The sequence below is a fragment of the Nipponia nippon genome, unplaced genomic scaffold (assembly GCF_047370975.1).
Source record: "Nipponia nippon isolate SJK-2023a ecotype South Korea unplaced genomic scaffold, ASM4737097v1 scaffold_5, whole genome shotgun sequence".
Classification (NCBI taxonomy): domain Eukaryota; kingdom Metazoa; phylum Chordata; class Aves; order Pelecaniformes; family Threskiornithidae; genus Nipponia; species Nipponia nippon.
Window position 1 is genome coordinate 21,975,645 of NW_028262369.1, and position 25,759 is coordinate 22,001,403.

At 43.5% G+C, this 25,759-nt stretch overlaps 2 protein-coding genes across 6 annotated transcripts in view; one reads left to right on the forward strand and one right to left on the reverse strand.

The window, feature by feature from the left end:
* SERBP1 (SERPINE1 mRNA binding protein 1) lies at positions 1–17,274 on the forward strand. 5 transcript variants are annotated; one of them, XM_087730539.1, is made up of 10 exons: positions 2–525; positions 3,795–3,960; positions 4,894–5,031; positions 5,155–5,250; positions 5,853–5,927; positions 8,295–8,472; positions 11,680–11,727; positions 14,307–14,480; positions 15,602–15,640; positions 16,886–17,274. In XM_087730539.1, the coding sequence occupies exons 1-10, from the start codon at positions 138–140 to the stop codon at positions 16,940–16,942; spliced, it is 1,359 nt and encodes a 452-aa protein (XP_087586665.1). In that variant the 5' UTR covers positions 2–137; the 3' UTR covers positions 16,943–17,274. The 5 variants fall into 5 exon arrangements, with proteins under 5 accessions (XP_087586669.1, XP_087586665.1, XP_087586666.1 ...); XM_087730540.1 differs by having other exon boundaries at positions 3–525; positions 5,179–5,250; XM_087730543.1 differs by lacking the exon at positions 5,155–5,250 and having other exon boundaries at positions 1–525.
* IL12RB2 (interleukin 12 receptor subunit beta 2) overlaps positions 16,910–25,759 on the reverse strand; it is a 26,268-nt gene continuing 17,418 nt past the window's right edge. Inside the window, exon 15 of the mRNA XM_087730544.1 lies at positions 16,910–25,469. Within this exon, the coding sequence (XP_087586670.1) occupies positions 24,969–25,469 (501 nt within the window). The 3' untranslated portion in view covers positions 16,910–24,968. The remainder of the gene's footprint in view (positions 25,470–25,759) is intronic.

The window sequence follows — 25,759 nt, forward strand, 5'->3', positions numbered from 1 at the left end:
CGCGGGGTGAGGTGCCCGGATGTGCCCGGCGCCGGAAGAGAAGCGGGTCTCTTCGGGGCCGGCCATCTTGTGCGGCAGCGAGCAGGGCGCGGGGGCCCGGCAGCATCGGAGGAGGATCCCGCCGACGGGGGCCCATCATGCCCGGACACCTGCAGGAGGGCTTCGGCTGCGTCGTCACCAACCGCTTCGACCAGCTCTTTGATGACGAGTCCGACCCCTTCGAGGTGCTGCGGGCGGCCGAGACCCGGAGGAAAGAGAGCGGCGGCGGCGGCGGGAGCCAGGGGGGCGGCGGGGGCCGCGGCGGCCCGGCGGGAGCCCAGACCAACTCCTCCGGCGGGGCCGGCGGCGGCGGCCCGGGCCAGGCGGGCGCCGGCGGCGGCGTCGGCAGCGCGGCCAAGCAGCTGCGCAGGGAGTCCCAGAAGGAGCGCAAGAACCCGCTGCCCCCCTTCGCCGCCTCCGCCGGTGGCGCCGGCGACCGCCGGGAGGAGGGCAGCGGCCAGCCCGGCGCGCCGCTGCGGAAGGAGGGTGAGCGGGGCCGCGGGGGGCTGCGGCGGGGGAGGGAGCCGAGCGCCGCGGCGCTGCCGGGCCCGGCCCCGCCGAGGGGCCGCCCCCCGCCCCGCGGGGGCCGCGTCCCGCCGCGCACAAAGGAGGCGGCGGGAATGCGCCGGAGCGCGGCGCGGGGGGCCCCGGGCAGGGCCCAGCCCGCGGCGGCGGCAGCTCCGTGCCCGCGGCGGCGGCCTCGCACCCACGTGGGGGAGCGCATGGCGGGGCCGGCGGGCCGCGGGAGGCCGCCCGGGGCACCTGCCTCGGGGGGCGGCCCGCCCGGCCGCCCGGCCCGTGAGCGGCGGCGGGCCCGGGCGGCCGGAGCGCGGGGAGGAGCGGCGGCGGCCGTGCACGCCGCGCTGCCCGGCTGCACGTGGCCGCGGGCGGTGTGTCCCCGCCGCCCGGCCCGCGCAAAATGGAGGCGTGCGTGCGTGCTTGGGGTGCCCGGGTGCCGCCTGTGTGCCGAAGCGTCTGTTCTGGCCTGGCGGGGCACGGCGGAGGGAGGGAGGGAGGGCTGCCTGCCTGAAGGGTGGCGTGAAAGAGAAAATCCCAGCAGCGCATCCTGAACTTGCATTGTGTTTCGGGTGGCCTGACGTATTTGACAGGGTATCTGGCAGTCCCCGGGCTCTTCAAAGTCACTTGGGTCATTTTTCTAGGGAACGGCGTTGAAGGGAACCACGTACGCGTTTTAGTAACAGGTTGTGCGAATTCTCAGCCGTGTTTGTGTAAACCCGTAAGACATTCCACGTGGGAAACTTTGTTGAAAAAAGAAAACAAAGTATAAATAGGTTAAATGAATATGCTGGGGATAAAGTAGTTAGTAGGACGCAGCTCTGCATGGAGAAGGATAGATGTTGTGCACGCATGTCACCCCGTGGCAGGCAGCATGCAGACTTCAGTGCACATCGAATTGGTCAGAACTCTGATTAAATTGGAATCCTTGAAACGTATCAAAGTGTGGTGACAGCAGTTGGCGTGTGGGTGAGGAACTAACTTGCTAACTGCAGTTCAAGCGATCTTTTCAGAAACGCGGCCAGTTCAGGGGAGCACAGTGCTGCATGAAAGCATCTTAATACTTTAGCGTTTACTGCAGTGCATATTGCAAAATGATTCTCCACCACATTTTATGCTTTTTAAGAAAGAAAATGTTTTAATATACTAGTTGTTTTAGCAAGCCTCCCAAATGCTATTTGAAAATACCTTATGACAAGCTTTGCTTGTGGATCTTTTGTACTTTAAAGCTCGAGAGTTTTTTCCCTGTGAGCAATGCAATAATTTGTCCTGAGTAGCAGTTTACTAAGCTAGTGTCCTCTGGAAATATTAGTCAGATACAGAATTATGGTGTTGTCTTGCATGAGGTGAACCTGAAACATGGGCAGTGTCTTTGGCCAACACAAGAGAACAGAGAGGGCTTTTGGTAGGGCTAGCAGTACGTGTTTACCTCCCGGTTTTCACATTCATTTTCAGGAACAAGCACTACTTCACTATGAAAAAAGTATTTCATGGCTTATTATAGCAGTGAAACAGAGAAAGTCAGGCCCGCTTTTGTAGCGGTGTGTATGGAGCGCTGTAGTAAACAAAGTGACTTTCCAGTTTGAAAACTTCTGGTTTTTTGTGTGGAACACTAGTTCTAACGTTATAAAGGTGTTGGGTGCCGTGGTATCGACAGGGTTTGTATCCTGTGTGAACGTATTGCAGTTTAAAACTATTCCACTACTCTGGAAAGGTGCAGATTATTTGACTGCTGAATTACCAGTTCAAAGCTTTGTCATACTAAGAAAAAGAAATAACTTGTATTTTTGGTTAGGCTTCACCAGGAACCAGATTTTTCAGAGTGCGGGGTGTTGAACTCGAAATTCAAAAGACGTGGATTATTCATTCCAGTTCTGCAGCATACCTCCTATGTGACACTGGCCTGTTCGCTTTCCTTGCCGAGCTTTGCCTCTTAAGATGAAATGGTCATCCTTAGTTTGAGAGCCCTTTTCAAAGTAAATGTTAGTGAGCTTAACCCCTGTGTTTCCTTAGGGAGTAAGGATTACTTAGCAAGCAATGTATGTCATGCAAACTTCATGTTAAGTACAGCTTATAAGGTAAGGAAGACATTGTTCATTTGGGTGTGTTGGCTTGGATATCATTACAACTGTAACTTCTTTAGCCCCACCCAAATATGACATTGCTTGTTAGGCGGGAACTTATTTCTTAAAAAAAAAAGAAAAATTGGCAGCTTTTAGTTCAAAAGATAGTTCACAATTCTTAAGTCAGACTTGGTGGTTTGCTTAGTGTTTTTTCCCTAAACGTTTTGGCAAGAAAATAGTATAACACAGGAGTAATGTGTTTTGTCCAGATATTTCTAAAGAAGAGTTAACGGGCCTTTCAGACGAGTGGGGGAAAAAAAAACCCTGTATTTAAGATCCTTCAGATGTCTTAGTGAAGAAGATAATGCCCATGGGGAGTTTTTATTCAAAAAAAACCCAAATCTTTCAGAAGGCATAGAGAGGCAGAGAAGAATGCTAGCCAGTTCAGTGGCACAGTGTATTCTTAAGCTATTTTAAGTAAGGGCACAATGAGGTGAGTCTTTGTCAGGGAGCACGTATTGGACTGAGAGTATTGGTGTGGATGAACACATCGTTTAGTCACTGACCAGTACCTGCTGTAATGGGCTGCCTGCTTACTGGGATACAAGTGACACCTGTCTGGGTAAGGGTGGCCCTTGTGGGAGAGCACACTCTGTCCTGCGTCGTACTGCTGGCCGAAAAAGTTTCCAAGAGGAGTGCAGTGGGATGAAGCGGGGTGGCTGTCATAGGGACTTGGGTCCAGTGTGGCGACACTGATTTCATTTTGGTGTGCATCAGAATAAAAACCACTTGTTTTACCTGAAAAGCACCTTTCAGAGAGGAAAAAAAAAAAAAATCTTGCTTACCTTGATCCTTTGAAAGTTGACCCTATTGTTTTAACACGGATTACTAATGTATTGTGTGCTTTGACAGGTTTTGTTTCCTACAATATTGTAAGAGTGTACACTTGTACAAAGTACTATTTAATTGAAATGCTGCATAAAAATGTGAATAAGAAGAGTCAAATGATCTACAGTGACTTTTTATAAAGGTATAGTTTCTCAGATTATCTAGTCAAAAGGCTAGAAGAAAAACTTCAATTCCAGCTTCTCTTCAATATTGTTTTACGGTGTTAGAGTCAGTATCTCTGCCAGAGCAGCTCCACATTCCGTTGATGTGTTTTGCCTAATGTTTCAGGGATAAGACGTATTGGCAGGAGGCCTGATCAGCAGCAGCAGCAGCAGCAACAGCAGGGTGAAGGCAAGCCTATTGACAGGAGACCGGAGAGACGACCTCCTCGTGAGCGCCGCTTTGACAAACCTGCTGATGAGAAAGGCGAAGGAGGAGAATTTTCTGTTGATAAGTAAGAATTTTGTCTTGCCTGACAACTTTCCTAGTTTTGATAGGAAGGGGCTATCCTGCCTTCTGCTACTAAGTTAAAGAAAAAAAAAAAGCTGATAGAATCAAAATTAAATTGATTGAATTAAATTTTTGTCAGGCACAAGAAGAGTACGTGGCATGCAGAATATAATGCTTTTCTTTCCTTTTCCATGATTTTGTTTACAAACTTGGCTCAAGTTATAGACTGGGAGTGATCTAATGTGAACAGTTCCATTGGTTTAACTGAAAATATGGTTTAAATCAGTGTGATATCCACCATATCTCTCTAAATCTATAGCAAATGGGTCAGGAAAGGAACTCAAGTATAGCTGTTGCCTGCAGGATGAGATCTGTTTGCTGTTACAGCTGTTGCTTAAATCTGTGCAGCTGACTTGAAGCCAATAAAAGTTAGTCCGTGTAGGTGTTTATACCTTGGCTGCAGTGAATTCAGATCTGGAATTGGTGAAGCCATCTTATGTCTAGGCAAGTTTTAAAGTGTCTCGAGTATCGTGTAGCATCCAGAATTCAAGTGTTCTGAAAGTAATGTTCAAATACTAAGTTCTAGTAGCCAAAATTAAAATTCTTTTAAACGTAAGTTGGATGAATGTGAGTTAAATTGAAATTTTAGTGTCAGCTAGTGATGTAACACGAGACAAATGCTAAACTTCAGAATTTAGTGCCAGAAGATGCAAATGAACGGTAATCCTTCTGAGCATTTGTTTCCAGTTTCTAAGATGCAGGCATTATATATTTGGGTTTTTTCAGTGTAATAATTTGGTATTGAAATTAGAGCCTCAACACAGTTACAGTAATTATCAGAGGAAAAGTAAGTAAATAAAATTCTCAAAAGAGAAAAAGAAAACCATGCTGTAAATTTTTGGAGGTGAAATATTAAAGTTTGACTGTTCCATGCTAGACCCATTCTTGACCGACCTATGCGTGGACGTGGTGGACTTGGAAGAGGGCGTGGACGTGGACGTGGAATGGGCAGAGGAGATGGGTTTGACTCTCGTGGCAAACGTGAATTTGACAGACATAGTGGCAGTGATAGATCGTAAGTCTTTAACTTTTTCTATTGTGGACTTTTTTTTACTATTCTTTACAATTAAAACATAATTTAAAATTTGCCTTTGAATTTCTGTATCTGGACACTATAATGTTAACTCAGTTTTGTTAGTTCTGTTTCACATTCACATTTCAGCGGCCTAAAGCATGAGGACAAGCGTGGTGGCAGTGGATCACACAACTGGGGAACCGTCAAAGACGAGCTAACGTTAGTAATCTGTAATTGCTCAGAAAACTATTAGCAGAATCCTAATTCTTACAGCTTGCAAAATGTAAAGATTTAGCTGCCTTTTTTGCCTTTGATTTTGATAATTTTTGCTACACTATTAAAGCCGCCTTTGCAGAGTTTAGAAAATTAGTGATTTCTTGTGACATAAGAGATGGCTTAACTGTTAAAACCAGAATTTTGAGGAAGTTCGGAATTGGGGGGCGTCTTGTGCTGTTTTTTGAACAATTCTTTTACTAAAAATAGAACAATTTAATTTTAACAATTTTGATCAAATTAAGCATGCCTTTTTTTACAAATATTACATGGAAAACAGTGTTTTAAATACCCAAATCCATTTTGTGTCTCAAGGCACAGCGGGAGGCTTTCAGAATGGGTACTAGTAAGTGTTGGGGAAAACCATTAGGAAGGTGGAAAGCATAGAATTTAAAAGGCACAGAGAGCACTAATTCTTAATGAAATAGTTGTTTTTCAAGAAGAGTGGCTTGTGTAAATCCACTGTAGAACTTAGTCATTAATCGTATGTAGCTTTAAATAGGGATGAACTTTTAAAAAACAAAACTCCGAACATTATGTAATTGCAGTGAATTGGATCAGTCAGCTGTAACTGAGGAAACGCCAGAGGGAGAGGAACATCCGCCTGCTGATTCTGAAAACAAGTGAGTACCACCGCTCTTAATGTTCTTTGATTGCTTCAAAGGTAGTATTACTTTGCCTTTAACCTCTGGTATTTATTCCTACTTCTGTTTTGCCACACTCAGATTATATTTTCTTGAGTAGATATGAAATTATCCACAGTGCTGCCGAAAGACTGTCTCTTTAAGAATTGCCTGTCTAAAAATTGTTATCTTGAAACAGTTCATCAGTGTCATGCAGGCTCTTGGGTCACTTTCAGATTTAGTTATTAACAGTCAGTTCCAACATGCTTAGGATCTCGGGATTGCAACTACTAAGTACTAAATCCAAACACATCTGTGCTCCTAACTAGGTAGGTAGAACCACCAAGCAAAAGGGACAAAATGTTCTTCTGCCAGTGGAAGGCAACTTTTTTTAAACTTAGTTTTTCAAAACAACTGTTGAGACTGTGTGACTAGCCTGTAGAAGAAAGGTTGTATCTCTTTCATTCTCTGGCTTCTTTGAAAGTTGCCTGTATACACAGAAGTTAACTTGATTGCTTCTCACTCCACTTGGACACTGCTACAGAAGAAACCAGTGAGTGGATGAATGAAATAGAGTAATTAGAGAGGCAGAATGAGCAGCAGTGATACTTAGAGTTGATGTAAAAACGTGATACAAATTCTTATGGTAGTGTAGTACAATAAAATGTTTTATTTTAATGAGGAATGTGCTTTATGGCGAATTCAAAAGAAAACGGCAAACAGATAAGATAGAATTTTGAAATACTAGTTTGCCTGAGATTTCTAATGTGGAGTTTGCTAAGGCTTGATTTCCTTATCAATAACTTTGGTTAGTGGTAAAGAGGGTACAATTACTGTGTAGAGAATAAGGAATGGATTTAGTTTAACAAAAAAAATACTAAATGCTATTACTTCTCCAAGGCTTTGATGATCCAAGGTTAAGGTCATCATGTATACAGGAGTAGTATGAGAATTTTTAAGGAATTACAGCTTGAGCATTGGTCAGAAAATGCAAGCTAGCTAGTCCTTAAAAAGATTATATGTATTGGAAATCTGGATATATTAAATTTGTTGTGTCTGCAGTATTTCCTGGATCTTTTAGTAGCAGTATCCTGATGCTTGACCAGAAACTGACCTATCCATGTGCAGATCAGTTATCTGAAAAATTCTGCAGGTTATTTGTATGTTTTTTTCTTCTTCCTCAAATCTGCAGAAAACACGTACTCTTCCCAGTTTCAAACGTAATGCATCTGTTGTAACCTGTCAGTTATCTTTGTAGAAAAGCATCTTTACATGGGTTAGTTTTCAGGTTGGCTAATTTTGTGTGGACCTCTAACCTAAATGTTTCACCAGAATTGTAGGATGTTTTACTGCAGTAAAATGGGCAGAATACCAAGGGGTAATATCTTTGCCTTGAACTAAAAAAATGCTTCTGAATATATACCATGTCAAAAATCATTCTGTCCTACAGAATGAGAAAAAATTGAAATACAGTCATTTTGACATATACCCTCTGCATTATTACATCAAAATTAATGGCTACAAAATTAAGATCTGTTCTCTGAAGTTGAGGCTTTCGTGATCTTTTTGCTGCACATACATGGCACAAGTGTTCCATAAATCAGAAATTTAGTTGCATAAACACAGTGAAGAATGACTAGAGGATTGACTGCCTGTGTAGTTGGAACATGATCTGTTATTGAGCATAGTGGTTGTCTGTTTTACTTAAAAATAGCTCTTTGGCAGAAGGTAGAGGCACCAAAGATTTACAGTGAAGTGATATCACACAAGTAACGAAGTTGTATGCTGTTGTTTTTTCAAGTTAGCTGAAAGTAAAAATTGTTTTAGTTAGCTGGGAAATTAATAATTGTCTTTCATTCAATAAAGGAAGCAGACTATCCAAAGCTGATTAAATTCTGGTTTTCAAAAAACTAACAAGCTTGAAAATTGTGGTAAATACAAGCTCGCTCTCACTGCCTTAACTTGAGAGGTATCTCAAAAAGGGAAAATAGCTCTAAATAAGTCCATTGCAGAAGGTAGGCTTTCATATTTGTAAAGAAATTTGTCATTAACATGGAGAATAGATGGCATGGATCAGTGTTAATTTTAAATTTTAATATTTTGCTGTGCTGTGCTCACCATTTAGTTGCTTAAAAGTGTCTGGCTGTGATTTGATTTTTTTTTTTTTTTGCCATCTGGCTAAAGGAGTTGAGTTTTCCTGTCTGCTTTGAGTGGTGGAAGTGAGGGTTTTCTATACACATGTCTTCACTGCTAAATACTTGACAAACTTTTTTATAATCTGGTGCCGATTAACAACCGATTTTGAATTTGTTGTATCTAGAATGTGAGTTCTAAGTCATGATCACAATATCCATGAATTTACTACAGAGAGAATGAGGTTGAAGAGGTTAAGGAAGAAGGTCCTAAGGAAATGACCCTGGACGAGTGGAAAGCTATTCAAAGTAAGGATCGTGCAAAAGTTGAGTTCAACATCCGTAAACCAAATGAGGGTGCTGATGGGCAATGGAAAAAAGGATTTGTTCTTCACAAGTCAAAGAGCGAGGAGGTAAAGTGATTTTCAATATTTGCTAGTATCCAGATTGTATAGGTTTTTCTGTTGATATGCACTTATTGGAGTGGAAGCTCCATTCTTTGAGACACTGACCTGTAGCTAAAATTTTATAAAGTGGGAAGAACATGTCTCTTAATAAAACTGAAGTTATGCAGTAGCATAAGTGGCCATTCTTACTGTGGTTAGTTTTAGCAGTTGATCTGTACCTGTAGGTTGGTGTATACTGTGATATAATCTAGAGATAAGACTGGAATACGGCTGCATCTGGGCAGGTAACTTTGTAAGGACTGTCTCTTGGTGAGCATTTTAGGAGAGGTTTGTCAATATCAAATTTATTTCTTTGCTTTTTATGCAGTACACAGATTTATGGTTCTTGCTAAACATGATCTAAGATTGAAGACATACTGGTCATGCCTCAGACACCTTAATACCTAAACTGTATATCTTAAGTTTGTAACATAGGTATCTTCTCATTTTGTAGTAATATATATTCAAGTGTCCTTGAAGCTTTTGAGAAACCAGGTGAAATATATTTGTATGCTTCAGTGATATTCAACGTAGTTGCTGTAGAATTATTTTAAAATTGCAGTTTCTCAAGCATACTCATTTCAGTCATTGCAAAATTTTAATTATTCTGTTCCAAGATAGAGAGAAGGCAAGGAGAGACGTACTCTTTCACTTCAGAAGGGAGGGAAGTGCCGAGAGCTCTGTTTTCTAATGCAGGGCTGCATTAATCTTTGTTTTAATCTTTGTTTTTAATGCTCTGTAATATCTCCAGTGGCCCACTGTTAATCAGTGGCCTGCAAGTTTGTATACCAGATGGTTCTGGCTCCCTTTGAAGTAACTGAGTAGTATGGAATATGCTGTTCGGTCTTCTAATATGTATTTCTGCTTTTTCACACTTTGTCAGTTTTTTTCTTGTAAGCTGGGGGCATAATACAGGAGGGGAGGCACTATTCAGTACTTTCCAATGAAAACTCCATTTCTAATCACATTGAACTCGGAATGAGTTTGACTTTGTCACAATCATGCTATTTTCTTTTCTTGCTGTGTAAGGTAGTTCTTCAAATGATTGTGTATCTTTTTGTTTACCTTAAGCTGTTCAGTGTTTGAAGTGTTCATTCAATACCACTTTCTCTGGCTTGTGTAGAAAAGGGAAACTGAGTTAGACTTAATGTTGTCATATATTAAAAGAGTAGATTTAAACAGAAGTATTATGTACTTTACCAAGATTTATTAAAACTGTAGTCCTGCAAGTCCCCCCCAGCCCCAGTCTCACTGAAGCAGATTTGTTTGACATTTAGTCAGCTGAAGACAGTCTTTTTTTAACATATCTGCATGTATGATAGTATAATAAGGTGGTGGTACTCTTGAGTAATTTAGAAGCTAGAAAGATCCATGCTGTATTTTTCATTTGAAAAAAGAATCAGTAGTTAACTCAGAAAAACCCAAACAAAAACAATGAGAATAATCAAATTACTTTCATGGAAGAACTGACATAATTGATTGTTCTGTTTGGGAGGTGCGTTCGGTTAACTTCTCTTTGAAGAAATGAGTCAGATATTTTTAACACTATCACATAAGAAGTTAACAGCTCCATGCTGTATAAGCACAGAAGTGAGATATTAACAAAGCTGCCTTTAAATCTAGATGCTTTTAGCCTGCTTTTATTGTATGTCCAGCAGATGTCTCTCCCCATTTCATTTATTCATTGTTCACTGATCCTTTGGGAAGCAGCATGGGCTTTTCTTGCAAAGTATTATAGCAGAATAGCTTTATAATACAGGTGTTGGGAAAGCCTTCACTGCGGCTCCTTTGTGAGCAGGTTTAGAACGCGGAATATTTAGAAGTTAGGAACAAAACCTACCAATCACCTGCTGTTCTTTTTCTGTTTGTCCTCTTGGACAGACTTATGAGTCATGAAATTAAAGTTGGTGTAAGGTTTCTGCGATTCTTATTGCAAAGAAGGGAGTTGATGTGTGGAAGTGACTTGGTTTCTAGGTAAATTCTGGTTTTCAGCCCCAAATCTTCTGTACTCTTATGGCTGAAAAATCACAACGTGCCCTAGTAGATGTTCTCAGAAATTTGAATTGAAGTCGTGTGATGGCCGCCCTCACTCCTGTAGCTTGAGAACTACTGGGAAAATGCCCTAGGAATCTGTGAGAAAATGGGAGTATGGCTCTAGTACTGTTCATCTGCCTTAGTCTTGTGAAAGAGCTGTCCTTCTCCTCCTACTTACACTCTTCACTGAGAGGTGAAATGCTTGACCCTATCTGAGGTCTTTCCTCTTTGTCACATTTGCTATGCAATTACTAGAAAGTGATACTTTGTATAAAATGAACTCTTAATACTGTCTCAGATTCTTGCTGGTTTAGTAAGAAATCCATGTGTATTGGCAGCCCTAGTCTAATGATACTCTTTCCAGGAGATTGGGTTATGCCATAAAAGAGAGATCTTCTTTTTTCCTTCTCTGCAGCTGGTTTAGCGGCTTGAGTCTTTTTAAATTCTACTGGTGCAGCTGAACAAAACATGGGAAGGAGTTACATTGTGGAGAGATCTTGAAATTTGTTCAGAAAGTTGGATGCAAGTCTCCTGGAAAGATTGATACTCTAGTAGATCGGTTCCTACTCTATATATCTGCTTTATTGTGCTGTGCCACTTTCCTGTGCCTTCAAGCTTTCTTGCTAATCTAATCACTTCCTTAGAGGAGGTTGCAATGGCAGGCTGAGAAATATGTTTTGGAAAATAATAGTTCATCTTCTCAAAATTCGGAGGAATGACTCGTGAATCGAGGCTGTGCAGAAACCTTTTCTCATTAACAGTAATTTTAAACATCCCACCCTCTTATCTGTGTAGTTCTGTACACAGTGTGCCCAATGTATTGAGGTGCTAGAGATCAGCCTGCATGCATGGTCTCTACTAGAGTTTCCAGCAGCTTTTGTTAAACTTTTTTGGTATCGATCCGAGATTTCTCTTGTCTCCACGCCTGTGGTATAGTCCATCCTCTGGTCTTTCTGGATGCTTGCACAGCTGTTGATCTCATCCTTTTGCTGCTTCATGTGCTCAGTGACATCTGTATCCGGCAAGTTCATGTGACCTTATTACCTGTTGTTTCTGTATGTAGTTGAGTCTCATTTCTTCCTTTTGTTTTCTCCCTTTGTTCCTTTTGTCACTTTGGCGTGGACACGCAACTTTCATCAGACAAAGGCGATGACAGAAATGCAGGGGAGTCTGCTGGAGTCAAATGAGGTACTGATCCTTTATATCTAACTGGTAATACTTGTGTTTTGATATGAGCCCCTTCTGAAATGAAGGTCTGGATATTAAGAAGTCACAAAAATAGAGAATACAAGTGGATACAATATGGAGCTCTTCTGTCCATGCCTGTTGTCTAACTGTGCGCCATATAGGACCCTTCATAATCAGTACCCTTGCTCCTGTTTGAGCTGAATTCAAACCTTATCATAAATGCTTCTATCATGAGTCTTTTTATTTTTTGTTGCTGTTGTTTTTCCACATCTCACTGTCTGCTTTGGCCCCCCTTTCCGTCAGTAGCTTATTCTTAATTTTTGACAGCCTTTCCCAAGACCCATACATGCAGCAACGCCTTCGAGAAGCAACCAGTTATTAGATCAGAGCACTATTGAGAGTTGCCAATACATATAAATTAAATGCTTCCAAAGATGATTCAGAATAAGTAATTTGTATGTCTTTGACTGTTGTCACCTCAGTGATAGAAGAGTATGAGGAGAACACGCCAAGTCTTTTATTGGTGTTTTAAATTAGCTTTAGTTATTTTGGATAAAGAAATCTTTGGGTTACATACAGAATTTACTATTTGTTGGGTTTGGTGGTTAAGCCAAAGTTAAGTTGTGAAAATAAAATGTTTTTGGTAGACTGCAGTGTTCCTTTTTTAAGCAATAACAGTGTAGGGAAGGAAATGCACAGAATTATTGTACAAAGCCACTGATGCTACCTCTCAGAAAAGAGGATGTTGTACAGCTACCACTAAGTTGAAAATATCATCTCAGTACCCTGCAGTGATCAAAACTGTAGATAAAATATTTAGTGGGAAAGGAGTCAGAACTGTAGCAAATGGTATTGTGTACTGTTTTACAAATTGTTGGTGTACTTACATTTGAGTAGTGCAATGTCAGGCTGAGATGTGGAATGACTTTTGTCTGAAAAATAACTGCTTAGGGTAACTTCCTCGGTTTGGAAAAGAGATCTCTGAGGGAAGGGTGTACAATTAAAATCTATAAAATCAGGAGTGGGATGGGGACCAGTTGGTTACATGGAGTACATCCCAATGAGATATGTTTGAAATAAAGCAGCATGGGGAGGTATTTCTCATTGTGCCTAATTAAACTGCAGTGCCCTCCACTGCAGGGCGTTGTGGAGGCCAGATGTACAACTGGGCACAGAAAGGGGTAATGAGACTGGTGTGGGGAGAAGGCTCGCTCTGGCTCTGTACATCATGGTGCTTGTGACTGACTCAAGGAATCCCTGAAAGCAGCTTTCAGCCTTTTGACTGCAGACCCCTGTGTATCCATTGGCTGCCTTATGAAGGATCCACAAATGGTAATTAAAGAGTGTAGGGCCTAATTGCACAATATGTTGCCTTTGAAACAAGTCAGCATATTGTGTAATTGCACCACAAGAAAAGTAAGTTATAGTCAGTAGGCTTAAGCTTGCACATGGCACTTCTGTAGGAAAAAAGAAGCAAACTGAAAATTGCTGTGTCAGAAACTAGATGGTTACAGGAGAAGAAAGTGTTGTATGTTGTCACGTTTCCAAACATGATTGGGCCTTGTCACGTTTCCAAACGTGATTGGGCCTTGTAAGAGGCAGAGTGCTGGACTAGATAAACCCTTGGTCTGATCCAGTGTGGTCAGTTTTACGTTTTGTGTATCATCATAGGTGCCCAAAACTGACTTACCAAATGGAAAAATTATTTGTGCAAAAAAGGAAAAATAATTCATTTAAAAACACTTGGTTCTTTTTGCGTTCGGTGTGTAATAATGTGAAATACTCAAATGTGCTGAATAGTAGCATTTATGGTGTTAGATGTAACTCTTTGGCCCATACCTTGCTTTGTGAGGCTCAGGTTTCTCACTGGGAACCAACCAGCTGTAAGAGATTGCTGTATCATGGCAAAGGTAGTGAGAGTCATATTTTTCAGTGTAATTGGTGAGACTGGTTCTCTGTTTCAGCATGGTTTTAGCTATTTCAGTTACATTGTGTTTGAACTGTTTATGCCTCGTTTGCTGTTTGTTATGGCTAATGCAAACCAGTAAGGGATTCTTACTGTCTCCCTTGTTTTAAATATTTATACAGGGCTAAGCAAATGAGAAAGTGTAAAGTACTCATTGAGCAAAATAAAGATGGGTTACCAAGTAAGTATTTAAAAAGAATGAAATGAATTGATAGAACCTGAAGATTTCTCAGAATATGAAGTGAGAAGAAGAGAAATGCTGGAATGCTATACTGGCTTGGTGATAGTCAGTTTGGTCTCAGATAAACCTAAACGTGTTCCTCTGAAGGAACTGCAGAGATTCCCTGAATTATCTTGGAAATGCAAAATACCTTTGTTTGCTCAATCGCTTATTTGATTACCTATATGTGGTTTTGTCGTCTGCACAAGTGGTATAACTTGATTCCTAACAATTCCTGCACTATCTTTTAACTTGAATCAATCAAGTTAATCAGTCATCAATTTGGGAGCACATTTGGAGGTGAACACGCGTGGTGTGGTGGTAAGAGTGCAACTACAAATGAAAAAGTTTCTTTGGTAATTTTTCTTACTCATGGAGAAACACTCGTTTCAGGCTCATGCTGAGGACTCTGTAATGGATCATCACTTCCGCAAGCCAGCAAATGATATTACATCCCAGCTGGAGATCAACTTTGGAGACCTCGGCCGCCCCGGACGTGGTGGCAGAGGGGGACGGGGTGGCCGAGGGCGTGGTGGCAGGGCCAGCCGTGGAGGGAGAACTGACAAGGTAAGTAGCTACAGCTTTCATCTACAAAGGTGTTTAATTTCAGTTGTTATTAGGATTTTCAGACAGATAGTTTTAGATGTCTTCCTTATTTCTGAGGGAGTTGCTCTGACAACAAACACCACGTTTTAAAACGAAGTAACATGTCTATTCTTACAAGTTCACTTTAAACTAGGTTGCTGTCAGGACAAAAGGATGAATGTTTTAGCAGTGTTCTTATTAAACACTAAAAAAGAGAGGGTGGGGAGTAGGTTGGAGTAAAAAAAGAGTGTCCATCTTTGAAGGTTGTATCTAAACCCAAAAAAATGACTCTTCTGTATGGACAGATCTGAGTGTACTATGAGATGCTTCTGTTTGTGCCAGAGCAGAACTGCAAGTGTTAGAGCAGATATTTTCAGACACACTCAGGACGGTGTATCTGCATTGTGACCTGTTGGGGGTGAAAGACTGGTTTTATGGCTGCATGTTATAGCTTGAATTTGAGGAACTTAGAGTTTTCATGTAGAAAAAGGACTCTTACTGTGGTTTGGTTGTTTGTTTGTTTGTTTTTCCTCTCTAATCCACAGTAACTTTTTTCCTCCTCTAGTCCTAAAGCCCTAAGGAAATATTCAGGACTAAGTACCGAATCGGTCTGGGGAGAGAACATGTAGAGTTGAAGTACTGTAGTATAGCTGCAGTAAAGATTGGATTTAATATGGATCATTTATTTGGCTTACATGCATCTAATCAAATTGTTACTCACTAGAAAATGAGTTTGGTCTGTGTGGTGTGGCTTTCTTCACATAGACTAGACTTGTTTATTTTTATCTTGTGTAGGACACTGACTTTGTTTTCTCTTTTACACTGGATCACTTTAAGTTTTAGGCTTATTAGTTGGAAAATTCTCTTCTGATATCAATATAAGAAAATTTTAAGGAACTGATATTAACTGTTGGACTTGATGATCTTAAGAGTCTTTTCCAACCTTAACGATTCTATGATTCTGTGATTCTAAATGGTGGTGGTTTGCTCTGAGTCGTTTCACTAATATGGCATCTTGCTTCTTCAAGAATGCTCTCATAAAGCAGTTGAAAACTTTGAGATCTGCAGCTTATTTTATGTTGACTTTGTTTATTTCCTTCCAGTTGGTTAAGGAGTTTGACGTGATCCACACACCCAACCAGGTTGGTGACCTCTGCTGGCACTTACGTTACCTGTGAACAAGGCCCTCCTGTTGCAGGGACTGTAATTCCCCTCCTGCAGTGGATTGGCTTTTTTGGCTTGCTTTCTGCTTTTCTGTAATGAGCAACCGGAGATACTAAGGCTATAGGCTTAAGACCCTGCTGTTACTTTTTAACTCTAGTTTGTAGGCTGGGTAGTTCTGCAGTGTCTTAGTCTTGCCTATAGAGGTTGATAAAACTTTAATTTGAATGGTTTAAATTTATCTCTTTGTCTTGATAAATGAATATGTTTACAGGAAATTCCACTATCCTGGCTCTTCCTGCTCTTCTTCTCTTTCACATCCCTCATGGAAGTATTCTAAAATACTTAATTTCTGCATTTCATTGTAGCGCTGCTTTTTTAGGTGTGGTACAGAGCCTTTTATAAAAACTCTGATAGGGAAGTCCTGAGGAGATTCTTGGTTAGTGTGTGTGAATTTCTAGGGTTAGGTTGGCACAAAAGTTCTTTTTATCAACAGCTAGTTTGAGAGTGGGAAAAATTAAACATCTGAAACTTAATTTGTGCTACAAACAGGACTTTTCTGTAACGCTTCAGTTATGTCCCTCAGTAAGAATTGATGGCTATGTGCTAGTAGAATAGCATAAGTAGTATCAAATGTAGTGATCTCTTTAAGAACGGAAAAAAGAGATGTACTTGTAACCTTGTGCAACAATCATGTGCAAACTTGGTCTGTTTGCCTGTAATGCCTCTTTTGAATCAAAGCTATCCAAAAGTAACATAGAAGTCTTTCTAGTCCTTGGAATAAGAAAAAAAATGTTGCTTATCATGGGAGGGAAAAAGTTGCTCTTGTAGTAATTTGTTCAGTACTAGCCTGCTTATTCCACTGTAGTGTGTACCTGTTTGAAACCCGGTATTTCCCTATTGAATAGGGTTCAGGTTAAAGTAGTTTTAAAAAGGAAGAATTCCCACCCTGGTTTGTCTGGGGTGCAGGGAGTCCCCGTGCCTGCAGCTGCCCCGTGCAAGTGCCACCCCGTCTGTCTGCACAGGGACAGAGGCTCAGACTTGTCGCTAGGCCCCCACGCGTGCCCGCAGTTGAGCAGTGCTAACGTCTTGCACTGCCCAGCTCAGCTGTGCACTGAGCCGCGTTTGCCTAGCGAACGGAAGGACTTGGTAATGTGTGAAGAATTAGAAACGCAGTAGGGCTTGATGCCACTGAAGGTAATAACATTCTGATGTTTCTCTTTCAGTCAAGTGCTTCTGCTCCTGATGTAGATGACCCAGAGGCTTTCCCAGCTCTGTCCTAAACTGGATGTCATAAGCCAACCCTGCCCTCGTCGGGCCTTCCTCTCCGAGGCTTGCATGCTTAAGGATCCTAAACAACTAAGAAATTAAAAAAAAAAAGAGACTGTCATTCATACCATTCACACCTAAAGACTGAATTTTATCTGTTTTGAAAATGAACTTCTCTCGCTACACAGAAGCAACAATATGGTAGTCAGTTTTGTATTTAGAAATGTAATGGTAGCAGGGATGTTTTCATAATTTTTTCAGAGATTATGCATTCTTCATGGATACTTTTTTGTATTGCTGCTTGAAAATATGCGTTTCCAAACTTGAAATATAGGTGTGAACAGTGTGTACCAGTTAAGCTTTCACTTCATTTGTGTTTTTTTTTTTTAATTCAGGATTTTAGACATTTTCCTCAAACTACAAACTGGGTTTTAATTATTGCACACTATTTCCGTTTCCTTAATTCCTGTTTAGCAGATTTTTATCAGCCCGTGGTCTTTTGGAATATGTGAAATTTTTAATTTGGCAGACTGTTAGTGCTGTATGGAATACTAACTCCTGGAGTACTTTAGTTTTAATGCTCAATTTCAGACTTGGAAAAACAGTCATTTTTCATCTATGTTTGGTAGTTTGTTTACGCAAAATCTTTATACAAAATTGATACCAGATACTTGAAAAAGATTCAGAGCACATTGGTTTATAGTTAAATACCTGTGTATTGATCCAGCAATGATGTGTGGATAATTGGTCTAAACAGTTTTTTAAAATTAATGTATTACACCTTTCACTCACCCTTTTTACCTTTATTCCCTCCTCCTCCTCCTCCCTTCAACAGAACAAAATGCTTTGTTGGCCAAAAAAAAAAAAAAGTTTCTAAATTACCTATGTTTTTTCTTTGAGAGGGTACCCTGTAGAGTGGAGTAACCTTTCCTGTTGTTGGAGCTGGGAGGTGGGGGAAGGTGGTAGCTGTTGCTCTGGCAGTCTGTCTGGACTCCGGCTGGGATGTGGAATTTAGCAGCACAGTCTCTTGACACCAGTACATCAGTACCTGATGTATTCACCGCACTGCTCTGACAGTGGCAGGTCTTCTGAAGAAGAAACCACAGGCCTTGGCTGGGTCTGGCAGGAGGGAGTTTTGCCTTACCGTTTCAGATGGGGACATTGCAATCTGTGCGCGATACAACAAAAAGATGCAAAACAAAACCCCAACACTTAACTTCTCCATCAAAATTTTGTTCTGGATTTGTGCAGTGTTTGAGATCTGATTGCTAGTTGACAAATGAATGTTTTTCAGAGTGCGATTGTAAGAAACCCTTTCTACTCCCGTAGAAATTTGCCGTAGGTTTAATTTAATCCCTGTGAGCAGGATTACCACTTCCGTACACAAAAGGAGTTGAGAGAATGACTAATAAAGAGGGTTTCTTAGGGTTTTTATCTGCAGCATTTGTTAGGAGACTAGAAACAGGTTTCTCATTTTATTTAATGTTTTACACTTTGGACAGCTTATAACATATTTGTAGTTTCTTAACTAGGTAGATAGAAAACAAAAGGTAATGCCCTATTTTTTTAAAAGCTGTACAGGACAGGCAAAAAGTATTGGAGACCTTTGAATATGAAATATCAGACTCCTTAACTGTGGTGTTTAGCTGGCTTGCTTTATCTGAACTATTTTCTACAAAAGTTTTTGTTGTAAACCACTGTTAATATCATTGGATTAGACTTTTTAGTGCACTCACCTATAGTTTGAAGTTCCAGGCTGTGAGAAGGAGGCAAGTTTTCAAACAGTGGATGGTAAAATCTCTTGGTTTGTTTCTCCTGAGTCTAAGCAGATCTTACACAGGTGCTCAGCGGGAGGGCTGTTGGAGGTCCAGCACTGAGTTGTTCCTCTTCCCTCTCCCTTTGTGGTTTGGTAGAATGTGTTGTGGTTCTAGCATTAGGGACACCTTGGATAATACAATTAAACGACTGCCTTGATATGCAGAAACACACTTGCGGAAAAGCTTTCTCTGTAACATAAACCCTCCTCTCCTTTTCCAAACTGTATATTTGCTGCTTCACTTGCCACTCAGCTTTTCTCCCAGATGACTTCTGGGCCAGCCAGTCAGTCGTTTGGGGCCCTGCTAGCTGGACTTGGTCAGAAGCTTTCCCTTCTCCTGCTTTAGAGCATAGAGCAGTTTCCCGAATGGCGTGTCACGTACAGCTTTCGAGACAGCTTGTACTTACAATCGGTCTGTCTGCTGATAGATGTAAATTTGCCTCTTTCAGTCCATTTGTGTCAAGAATTAAAACTGTGAACATATATCTTTAATATTGGTGGGTGTTAACTGAAATAAAGGTTTATTTTCATGCTCTTTTAAAAATGTCATGAAAACACATGGAGATGAAACCACTTAGATTAATAAGCGTCTCATCTAGGTTCTGCCCCAAGTGGTCCAGTCTGCCTGTTGCGATGGTGCCCAGGCATTTCCGTTGCCAGGAATGGACTGTGCCTTGGGAAAATGTCTCCCAAGTAGCTTATTTACAATTAATGGGCTTGCTCTTTAGTAGCACTTTCTGTCCTCTTATTTGCTACTTTTGCTGTCACGCTAAATCCAGAGGACAAGACCTTTTAAATCTGAACAATTTGAAAAAGATGGTCAGCAGAAAAAGTTGGAGAGAAACAGAGAAGCACGTGGTGCAAATTGGCTTTAGAATATAATGATGGCAAGGTTTGAGCATGAAAGTTCATCTTACAGATTGAATGCCACTGATGCTGGGAGGAAACAAGACTGATTAATAAATGCAAGTGTTAGCCATGTGGGAAAGGGCATAAATTCTTCTGAAACATCAGAAGTCGCTGTGAATATGTGGTGTTTGCAGTTCGAGGAGTTGAGACCACTCTTACCTGTAATGACTCTTTGCCCATGGAGATTGGTTTGCATAGCCACACCTCTTGTTTTAATAAACGCAGGACATATGCCTAAAGCTGACACTTCCAGCATTTGCTAACCTGCTTCTTTTCTAAAATCATTACAAGGACCATGTTACCTTCATTTTGTACTCCTGTTCTGGTCTGCCTTCGCCAGGTAACAGTCTCCTGGCCAGGCTCAGGGTGTGTTTGAGCAAGTGCCAAGTGCCCTGACACAGTGGGCGGCGAGTCCCCTACTGCGCTGGGTGCTGTGCTAGAAAAGCCAAATGTAATATTGTTGCTGGGGGGTTGTAACCTGACTGTCGGGAAAACGGTTTGTTTGCCCTTACTGGGAGACTTTCAGGTAGGCGTTATAAAAGTTTGGTGGTTGTCCTACTAATGATGCTATTTGTCTCTTGAAGTTGGAGTAAGACTTTATGTGAAGCCCCACATGGCAATTTATTTAGAGACTTGAAGAGCAAGGAGAAAGTGCACTCTAGTGTTCTTTTATCCGTATGTTGAAGTTGAAGATCAATATGCAGAAATAGATGAATTATAGTGCTTTTTTTTGACTTTTTTTAAAAAAATACCTTTCTTTGGCAGTAGGTATCTAATTCAGTTGTACGCAGCTGACTTGAGGTACTGATTTGTCTGATGCCCAGCCAGAATCCTCTTGCTGAGGTGGTTGCCAGATTGGGTATGGAGAGCACGAAAATGGAGTTCTCTTCGATGTCCAGCCCAAGTCCGAGTGAAATGTTTGCCTTTGAGTGACACCAAGCCAGGCTTCACAGGTGGGAGATGTCTGTGTACCAGGCTGGAGACCAAACCTTGGAACCAGCTGCTAGACCCAAAAAGCAAAATGGCAGAGCTGGTACTTTGCCAAAAATCTTGCACACTTGTGTAGCTGACAGTGTGAGTGGCCTTGTGTGGACATGGGGAATGGTGCTTCGCTGCCTTCCCAGACTGGTCTGGGTGTAGTTTGTCTCCCTTAAGTACGTTATTTTCACAGGTGAAATACCTGACAGGGAAAAAAGGCAGTGCAAGAGGAGGACACAAACTAACAAAGCTATTCTCACTTTCTCAGCTCTCACTAAGAAAGCGGCCTCGGGTTTGTTCCTAGCAGTGAAGTGCAATGGTGGCTGCCTCTGCTTTGCTGGGCTGTGGCCGGCTGTGTGGCTGGAGCCCGCAGGCTGGCCACTTCTCCTCCAGGACTGAAGCTTGCAGGGCTGCAGGGTTAATGCACTTCGGCTCAAGTTGGAGGATGTGCAGAGCTGCCTGACAGATGAGTTGGAGCATGCTGTCACTTCATTCCCTGGAAGAGAGAAAGCAAGTAGGACCTTACAGGTTTTTTTGTTTTGTTTTTTTCATATTTCAGCAATGATTACAACTTCAAAAGTAAGAAAATAAATGTGAGGACTTGAGGTGTGCTACGTGGCTGTCACCTGTGTGCAGTGTCTCAGCTCTGGGTAGTTGTACGGCTGTTGATGTGTCTTCTGTGTTGGCAGGGAGCAGTAAACCTGTCGGCTTGCTGGGGTGCGCTGCAGGAGAGGAGGTGAGCTGGGCCGGCGCTGATGCTCCTGTGTGGACAGTACAGTGCGAGCTGAGGCTGCTTTGGTTTGTGTCGGTTCCCTGCCCTAGGGTGTGAGCTTGCACATAGTTACTGATAAGTGTACTTGAGCTGTTTGATCTTCACCCGCGAGATGCTGCTACAAAGGTCATCATAACACTAAGAGGTGAGGGAGCGGTATTTTACTTGCACATTCTTTACTGGGCAGAGTGAAGGCAAATGAGAGATGGAATTGGCTTTACTGCAATCTTTCAGTTCAGCAATTTGAATTAGCGCGTGCCCAGTTGTGTTTGGGATTTGTACTTGACAGGCTGCAGGATTTCCGCTGTCTCGTATGGAGGGCAATGAAAAGACGTGCTTCTGTCCTTTCTCCTAAGAAAGTGCCTGCAGGTCTGTGGCTCAGTGAGATTGCGTGGTACTTGCAGGGCAGCGATGCGGAGGAGGGAGGGAAGCACGTTGGGACAAGATGGCCATTGCTACTTCTGTGCTTTATTTGTGCAGCAGTTCCTTTTAACAGTGGGCCACTGTTTACCTTTGTCAGACTTGGATGAAGGTGCTAAAAGGGGCGGCTGCTCTGCAGATCGCTTGTGGGCTGCTGTTAAAAGCTGTTTTCCTGTGGAAGTGCATCTTCCCCTGCTGTCCTGTCTGAGCCGCGTCCATGTCCGAGCTGTGACCTTGAGCGTGGAGGTCCTGGGCCAGTTTGGCGGTGGCAGCGAGGATGCAGACAAGTCCCAGGGTTGAAATACTATCCCAAAATACAACTCAAAACTAAATTTCTGGTAACTACATGAGTAAGGCTGTATGCAGAGCTGCTGCAAAGCCTTCTTGCACGTGGCCTGCAGATCAAAAAATCCTGCCAGCTTTGACACCCCTATTGAAAGTGTGGGTGGAAGGGGGAGGCGTACATCGCTTGCATTGTTACCGTGGCGAGGCAGACTCTGTGCTGTGTCTTAATGAGTACGTGCACCTCTCTTGAGCGACAGGCTGTGCCACGTGCGTTTACTGGCACATCTGGGAATTGTTTTTCTTCAGTGCACAATTTCTGCCGTGAATGTGGTGAGCTCATGCCAAGTGGTTGGGCAGTAAGGGTAAGTACTCTCATCCTCCAGTGACTGCTGAGTTACCTGGCAGGAAGAATAAGCTTTGCTGCAGCCATGATATGAGAAGGATCCCTTGGCATGTCTGGGAGAGGTCACGGGCAGCGTCCTGCTGCAGGTGAGCTGGGGGCAGGAGCGGGGACCGCGCTCCCTGTGCTGGGATGGTGGGGGAATGGCCGTCACGCGCACCCAGCGCAGGTGGGCCGCGCGAGCGCTGTGCAAGAACGTGCATCTCGGAAGCGGTCTCTGTGCTGCAGAGGAGCCCTCAAGTGCACACCGTGAGGTCGCCGGAGTGCAGCACGCCAGAGCTGTTACCTGGAGTGCTGCTGCTCCTGCTCCTCTCTTCTTGCAACGTTTCCTTGCAGCACTTTCCCTCTGCTTTGGGAAAGCAGTTTCCTGGGCAGTAGCTGTTTTCAGTCTCTTCCTTGGTTCCTTATGTCTGAGAAGCGACTTACAGGAGGAGTGCTGCACGCTGTCATGCCCCCAGCTTTGATTGCAGGCTCCAGCTACTGAACATGTCTTGGCCAGGCAGTGAGGCTGGGGTTTTGGGGGGGCTTGTGGGGGTCTGGTAGGAGCTGGCAGTGAGTGGCCTGCTGGGTCCTGCAGGCTGCTGGCTGCTCAGGCAGCCGAGCTGCTCCGCCTTTACCAGGATGCATCTTCCTGGGAATACATGTGGCTGTGGTCTAGCAACAGCTAAATCATTGCTGATGGTTTTATTTTGTTTTCAATACACAGAAACAGAAGACTGGAAAGCAAAGGTTTGAGAAGAGCCAGGGTGCTTGCGATCACTTGTGTTGATCAAAGGGAAGCACTCTGGGCATTGCAGGGAAGTGCAGAGAAGTCACTGAAAGCTGAACACAAGGAGAACTGGTGCCAGGGCTTGAATTTCACGTTCCTAAGCAACCTTAAAACTCACGTGCACACAAGTATTTTCATAGACTCCCCCCACTGCAGAGGTGGTGTTGCAGTGCAGATGGAGGTTACAGACCTCGACAAACCAAGTAATGCAAATAACCCCAACCCATCTGGCGCTGGCTCAGAAGGCAGCCTGTGCCCGGTTATTAACAGTTACAGGCTTGTCCTGCAGTGCCTTTGAACTCGGGAACACCAGAGCGTGTGGGCCTCCTGTAGAAGGTAACATAGCCACACCTGGAGTGAAACGGGGGGAACAAGCCAACAGAGATCTCCCAAACCCAGCACTTTGGGTTTGCTTTTCACTTCAAGCGAAAGGCAATGGGGAAAGCCACGGCCTTGAGGTAGCAGCCTGGTGAGGCAGGTGCATCTCTGTCACTGTTGTGCAAGGAGACCTTTGCAGGGCTGCCGAGGGCCGTTTCCTCACTGAGTCGGATAACAGCTGTTCATGGAGGTGCTCTGAGATGGTGGTATCACAGGAGGGTTTCATCAATGGCTTGTGTAGCCAGCTGTGGATGGAGAGCAGCCACCTGATCCTGGGTAAGAGGAGGATGCTCCAGGTAAGTTCAGGTCTGGACTACCTCATCTTTAGCAGCAACGCTTCGGCTTTGTTTTTAAAGACCCCTTATTCTGTGTATAGCTGCAGCGTAGCACTTGAGCTTGACCAGAGAAAACAACAGGAAACAAAGGTTTCCAACATTTTATTTATATGTATACACATATAGTAAACAAAGTCATTAAATGTGTAACACATACTTCAAACCTGTAATTAGAATACTTCAATAAATGATTTAAATTCTCACCAGTCCATTTGACTTCTTGTGTACATGCACTGCCTGTTGCTTTTATTTCTGGTGAGGATTTCTCCTTTGCTGAACTGAGCCACGGAGGCAGGCTGGCCCTGGCTGAGCTGCCAGCCCTGCTGCAGCTGTGGCCCTCGATACCCACACGAGCTGTAGCACTGGTGTCACTGGGGACAATGCGACTTGGTGCTGGGGCTGCAGCGAGGAATGCCACCTGTGGGCTGGTGGGTGTTAGGTTTAGCACCCGTGGATGTGGATGTCCCCATGCTGCATCGCTAACCTGCTGTGCACAGCTGGAGGAGCAAGGGCTGCAGCCGTGGTCCTGCTGGGACGCTGAGGTCTGGCCCTGGCGTAACTCCTTGCTCTTCCTGGGCGAGCAGCAGTGGAAATGATGGTTAGCACATCTCTGACTGCTGGGGTGGACCGAGCCAGGTTGAGCCACTCGTGATCAGGCAGTGGGACAGGGGCCTGAGGCAACCCAGGCAGCATGAAGGCATCCGAGTAATTAATTAACCTCTCCAAAAGCTGGGCCATGTAGCCCTGGCGTTCCTGATCTTCTGTCTTTAATTCTACCTGAGCGTGGTGGGTGGATGTGGAGCTGCTGTATTGTACAGTTAAGGTGTGACTTGCAGTGCTGGAAAGGTGGTTGAGTTGGGTTTTTTTATTACTTAAAGGTGTCACATGCAAGTTACTGGACTGGCTGTACTGAAACACACTGAAATACTTCAGTAAAGTGCAAAAATATCAGGCCAGGCTTTAGATCACCCTGACTGCCTACCTTGTGAAAGAGCTGCAGTTTATTTTCACTGTATCCAAAGTAAGATTCCCTTCATAGGAAAGTACGGGTGTCAAAAAAGTTGTTGGGAAGATGGAGAGTGGATTGCACTCGAGTTCAGGGTGGCCTTCAGTAGTGTCTGTAACCAGGGGTAGGTACGCAGTGGCCTTGTCGGTGACGGGGTTGGTGATGTACTCGGAAACGGTCTGCGCGTGCTCCGTCACCTCCACCACTATCCTCTTGTAGAGGTCGGGAAGCTGCTGCTCATAACCCTCTCCCTCTGCCGTGCTGGGCAGAGGCTTGTACTCCGGCTCCTCGTGCCCCAAGCCGCTCTCCGGCGGCCAGACGCTTCCCCTGCTGCCAACAGTGCTGAGGAGGAGCTTGTCCTGGAGGGCCAGGGGGTCGGCTTTCACGAAGGCTTCCTCGACTTCTGTTGTTTCGGGCTCTTCAAAGCTGCCGGCACCATGCAGGAACAGGCTGGAGGGCAAGCTCAGCTCGGCCTGTGGAGGGGCACGTGCCACACAGCGATAATTACTTATGTGATCGATAGCCTGCAACCTCCCACCCCCACAACGCAAGCATTCCCTCCCCAGCAGCTAATACTGCTAAAAATGGAAGATCTCTCCATTGTTCTTGCATTTCACTTGCCCGATCCATCCTACAGTCTAAGGTGATATGAGAACAGAGATTATCCACTATCAGAGATTGCTGGATTTGCTGCATTAAGAGATTACTGACTTGCATGGCTCCAATTGCTTTTTCTTCTGAAGGTGAGGGGATTGGAAGAAAA